The 5,567-nt window shown below is 41.4% G+C and overlaps 1 protein-coding gene across 1 annotated transcript; it reads left to right on the top strand.

Moving 5' to 3' along the window:
- Positions 1-1,563: 1,563 nt before the first annotated feature.
- Positions 1,564-5,530, top strand: LOC121367109 (the record flags this gene model as incomplete). Its single annotated transcript, XM_041491262.1, has 2 exons — positions 1,564-1,814; positions 4,123-5,530. Coding segments are annotated over exons 1-2 (1,659 nt in total), but the record flags the coding sequence as incomplete, so codon positions are not given.
- Between the last annotated feature and the right edge of the window lie 37 nt (positions 5,531-5,567).

Genomic DNA, 5,567 nt, shown 5'->3' with positions numbered 1-5,567 from the left:
TTTCGGCCTCACCCAGCTGTTCCGATGCCTTGGAGATTTCCTGAAACAAACCAATCAAGACTTAGATGGCTATAAACTTCTTCATTGTGGTAGAGTGCTCAAATCTATTCAATGAATCTTATCGAGAACATAGAAATAACTTCCCAACATGTGATGGTGATCTGACAGTATGACGAACAGTCCTATTCAACAATGGGGTATGATGGGGTGTTTGTGCCTAGGTTTAAAATGTGAGCTATGTCATTTTAGATCGAAGAAGCAAGCACAAATTGTTGAAAGTTTTTTGAAGTCACTTTACCCACTGCACGAGGGTCAGAAAGCTGCTCAGCCTAATATTGGGGATACATGTTGGCCTTATGAATACATCAGTTGGAATTACAGGATTTCGCGCGCTTCCTTATATCCGCAGCTGTATCCCTGTTGGAAGCAAGCGTGAATGCAGAATTCAGCCAATTACTGTTGGATCCAAAAACAGTGTACATAAACAGACAAGAATATGAAAGAAGACCGGTCTAATTTGGTTCGACTAAACAAAACTAAAAGGTTTTACCAAGTGATCACAAGATACGTGTTGAGGGAGACTGCCGTTTTACAACAACAGACTTTTCGTTGGGAACTCGAGCACACCCCTCCAGCCTGCAACCTCAAGCGGTCTACACCATTGTGCTGAGAACGAACACCTAAAAAGTAAAGGAATTGGGGATATACACTGCAACCACTTGCAAAAAAGCCGAAATCCTCAGGATCTAAGGGAGAGAAACTTACATGTCCAGATCACGGTGGAAATGTACAGCCAATTTGAAGACAACAGATTCCATCGGCAATGAGGGCTTATATGCCGAAAAATGCGTGAAAGAATTTCAGTGGAACGAAGAACAAACTCAATATTGGTTACTTTCACGACTGATGGCGATTCACCATGCTACTGACGGTGCTACCCGGGCGCAGACAGGTTTCCATTGAAAGATTTACGTGACACTAGACATTTTTCCTAAAAGTCAGCAAAAGGCGCATTGAAAAAGTTTCATTTAGCTTACCCATGTTTCCGGGGAAAAATAAATCAGACCGACAGAAAGTACAGCGAAGTTTTGCCATCGACATCAAGCAACGTTGTCACCCCCTCGAACTTGACATCGCCCACCGTCAACTTGCAGGAGATATCACTAAAAATAGTTTTTGAAAATGACGTACACCATCGATTCCACACCCTGCGTGGCCTTGTGTTGAGTGGCAAACTGTTCAACACTGTGTCAAAGGCATTCATTTGTGTGTTCGGGCAGGCGATCAAGGCATGGAACCTGCCTATTTACCTGTGCAGATTCAGTTCTGAAAATGAAAGAAGGCGATAAAGATTGTTAAGAAAATGCCTAGAACTTTGACTCGGCAAAACTGCACTTCTTAAAACAAAACGCATACAAACAACTCAAAAAGTAGAAAGTGGTCAACCGGCGCTTATACTAGAACAAATCCAAAACAATTGACATTCTATCGCAACTTTGAAGCAAGAATACACAGTGCAGCCCCACATGCTCACAAAGGAATTCTAAGTCTACTGTGACAAAGATGTCAACTAGTGGGAGCCCCACTGACTGGAAGAATACACGCCCTCGCAGAAACGGAAAGCTCGGGAAACGTGAAGACCGGTATCATGCTACTAGGAAAAAACTACTCGGTACAGATCCGAAGAAATTATCTCCGCACGGAGGTTCGATACCAGCATATGACGACAAACAACAACAGTACTGTGGCAAGACAACCTACAAGAAGAATGTACTTGACTCCGAAGTTGTACCACCATGTCTAACAGATCATACGTACCTGTCCCCAAGAAGAAAAAAAACATTCTCTATAACCTGATTGGCCGATGCAGTGTTTCGGGACATGTTTAGACAGTGTTGACGGTTGTTGTTAACATAATGTGGTTCGAGGCTCAAGTGTTCAATGTTAACACAGAGGGAGTGGTGACATAAATGCGATACATCCATGCTACGAGGTATGTCACAGTGATTGTGGTGGAGCATATACTGGAGTACACGGTGTACTTTAAAAGTTTGGTGTTTTGGACGACCAGGTATTTTTGCATGAATAACTCCATATTTGTTATAATCCTTTCTTTTGTCCCATTTTTGGCAGCCTGTCCAAAATTCACACATCCATATATGTTGGCATCTTTTTCAGTCTTGGCCAATATACGATTTTTCATAGTCAATACCCAGTTTGAGTTGACCTCAACTTAACATTTGTTGTTGTGTGGTCATATTACATCAGTTGATTATGTAAACAAACTTATAAAAATTAAACGCGAGCCAATTTCTGGCTCCATTAAAATTATGAAATATACAATACATTGTTATTATTACCTGGTAACCAGTGTGGTGTGACAATTCCAGTGGTATGTGTCAAGAGTGTCTTCTTCAGGTAGCAGAGAAGTAAATCACATAACACACTGTCCACTATATTAAAAACATTAAATTTAAAAAAATAGAAAAAGATAATTTTCCTCCCAGGTGAATCAACCCACATTAGTGATGATGGCCAGTCCCTTGTTTTGTGCAGCAAAGTATGGTTCTGAACTGGGTGATGTCACCCTAAATCTTGGAAATAATCTCTTATTTTGGAGGCACCCCCCATTTTGCCCATTTCATCACGGCTGCTAGGAAACTCTCTCCACCCACAAAAAAAGACCATGTATTCATACCTCGGTATGTACAAATCCACTCATGGAAAGTGAGATCTCATTCAACACAACTGTGCACCATAAATGTAGGTGCAATTCCTGTCAAAGATCCAATTTCTTACCTATTTTCAAACTCATAAATTTAATTTTATTCAAATAGGGGGTGTATTTGTAAAAGCACTATCTCGCGTGGGAAACACGACGCTCATGTGGTCCCATTTACTTCTATCTGCAACCTAAGAACAAAAATAATATTTGTTGGTTTATAAATTTTATTGCTCCAAACATGAAAACTAAAATTTGGCACTTCAACGAAAGTCACTTGGTTATCTGTTGACGGCTGGTCAAGGGGGGGGGGGGATAACTCTTTGAGGAGTGTCCACTGTGTTGGTCTGATTTGCCTGTAAAAATGGGGGGGGAAAAATAATTAGTGTGATACACTGGAAATTGTTTTGTTTTAAATAAAGTTTCTATTTTATGCCAAGTCGACTGATTGCTAAACCTGGTAATATCATACTGTATAGCAGGGGGGTATTTTCAGGCCACCGCACCTGTCCCTCAATTTTTCACATTTGATTTTTAAAGTTGAAAATTGTGGAAGGTGGGAAACAATTTTCTAATACTACTTCAGTGATTATCACAAAACTGTTGCTCTATTTGGAGTAATCTTTGGCATTATTGGGTAACCACTAGCAGGCCATACGTCCACCATGACACAACAGCATGTTGTTTTTCAGTTGTGTTGTTTTACTACATACCAGGACAAAGTCTTCAGTGGGGGGTATTCTGTGGCACCTGGCCAACTGTTTTCCCCCCAGAGGCAGGATTATTGGTCAGTCAGAATAATTTTGAAAAGTGAGGAACCATGTTTTTGGTCACACTGGGGCAGGACTACAGGAAAATTAAATTTTATCACTGACCTTGAGAAATTTATTATGGGGAAACCCCTGCCAAAAAAAAAACAAAGTTTTGGGTTAGACCCCCTAACAGAAAAATGTATATGAAGTGGTCACAAATCCATCCCCAAAAAGAAATTACACTGCTCCGCAAATGCCACCAAATCCACCTACCTGTACCAGGCTGCCCAGGAAGACTTTGAGGCAGTTTGGCTAAGCGTCGAACGAGTCGAGGTGCAGCTTCATATGTGGGCACCGATTCACAGGGACGACTGGGCCATATGCGGTGTACTTCGGCCTCACCCGCTGTTTCCCAATTGATGCCTTGGAAGATTTCCTGAAACAAAACAATCAGACTTGTGATGGATATAAACTCTTCATTGTGGTACAAAAAAAAGGAAAAGGAAGTGCTCAATCTTTCAATGAATCTTATCGAGAACATAGAAATACCTTCCCAACAGTGAGTGAGCTGAGTATGACTAACAGTCCTATCAAACAATGGGGTATGTGTTGGCGCCTAGGTTTAAAATGTGAGCTATGTCATTTTAGATCGAAGAAGCACAAATTGTATGAAGAAGTCACTTTACCCACTGCACGAGGTCAGAAAGCTGCTCAGCCTAATATTGGGATACATGTTGGCCTTATGAATACATCAGTTGGAATTACAGGATTTCGCGATTCCTTATCCGCAGCTGGTATCCCTGTTGGAAGCAAGCGTGGAATGCAGAATTCAGCCAATTATGTTGGATCCAAAACAGTGTACATAAACAGACAGGATATGAAAGAAAGACGGTCTAATTTGGTTCGACTAAACAAACTAAAAGGTTTTACCAGTGATCACAAGATAAGTGTTGAGGGAGACTGCCGTTACAACAACAGACTTTTCGGTGGGAACTCGAGCACACCCCTCCAGCCTGCAACTCAAGCGGTCTACACCATTGCTGAGAACGAAACACCTAAAAAGGAAATTATTGGGATATACACTGCAAACAAACTTTGCAAAAAAGCCGAAATCCTCAGATCTAAGGGAGAGAAAATTACATGTCCAGATCACGGTGGAAAATGTACAGCCAATTTGAAGACAACAGATTCCATCGGCAATGAGGGCTTATATGCAGAAAAATGCGTGAAAGAATTTCAAGTGGACGAAGACAAACTCAATATTGGTTATTTCACGACTGATGGCGATTCACATGCTACTGACGGTGCTACCCGGGCGCAGACAGGTTCCATTGAAAATTTACGTGACACTAGACATTTTTCTAAAAGTCAGCAAAAGGCGATTGAAAAAGTTTCATTTAGCTTAACCATGTTTCCGGGGAAAAATAAATCAGACCGACAGAAAGTACAGCGACGTTTTGCCATCGACATCAAGCAACGTTGTCACCTCGAACTTGACATCGCCCACCGTCAACTTGCAGGAGATATCACTAAAATAGTTAGAAAAATGACGTACACCATCGATTCCATCGTGGCCTGTGTGAGTGGCAACTGTTCAACACTGTGTCAAAGGCATTCATTTGTGTGTTCGGGCAGGCGGATCAAGGCATGGAAACCTGCCTATTTACCTGCAGATTCAGTTCTGAAAATGAAAGAAGGCGATAAAGAATTGTTAAGAAAATGCCTAGAACTTCGACTCGGCAAAACTGCACTTCTTAAAACAAAACTCAATACAAACACTCAAAAAGTAGAAAGTGTCAACCGGGCTTATACTAGAACAAATCCAAAACAAGTGACATTCTATCGCAACTTTGAAGCAAGAATACACAGTGCAGCCCACATGCTCAACAAAGGAATTCTAAAGTCTACTGTTACAAGATGTCAACTAGTGGGAGCCCCACTGACTGGAAGAATACACGCCCTCGCAGAACTGAAAGCTCGGGAATGTGAAGACCGGTATCATGCTACTAGGAAAAAAACTACTCGGTACAGATCCCGAAGAAATTATCTCCGCAAGGTTCGATACCAGCAATATGACGACAAACACAACAGTA

This window comes from Gigantopelta aegis, unplaced genomic scaffold, assembly GCF_016097555.1.
Source record: "Gigantopelta aegis isolate Gae_Host unplaced genomic scaffold, Gae_host_genome ctg9086_pilon_pilon, whole genome shotgun sequence".
NCBI lineage: Eukaryota > Metazoa > Mollusca > Gastropoda > Neomphalida > Peltospiridae > Gigantopelta > Gigantopelta aegis.
Note: the sequence above shows the minus strand (reverse complement) of the source record. Positions and strands in the feature narration are given on the sequence as shown.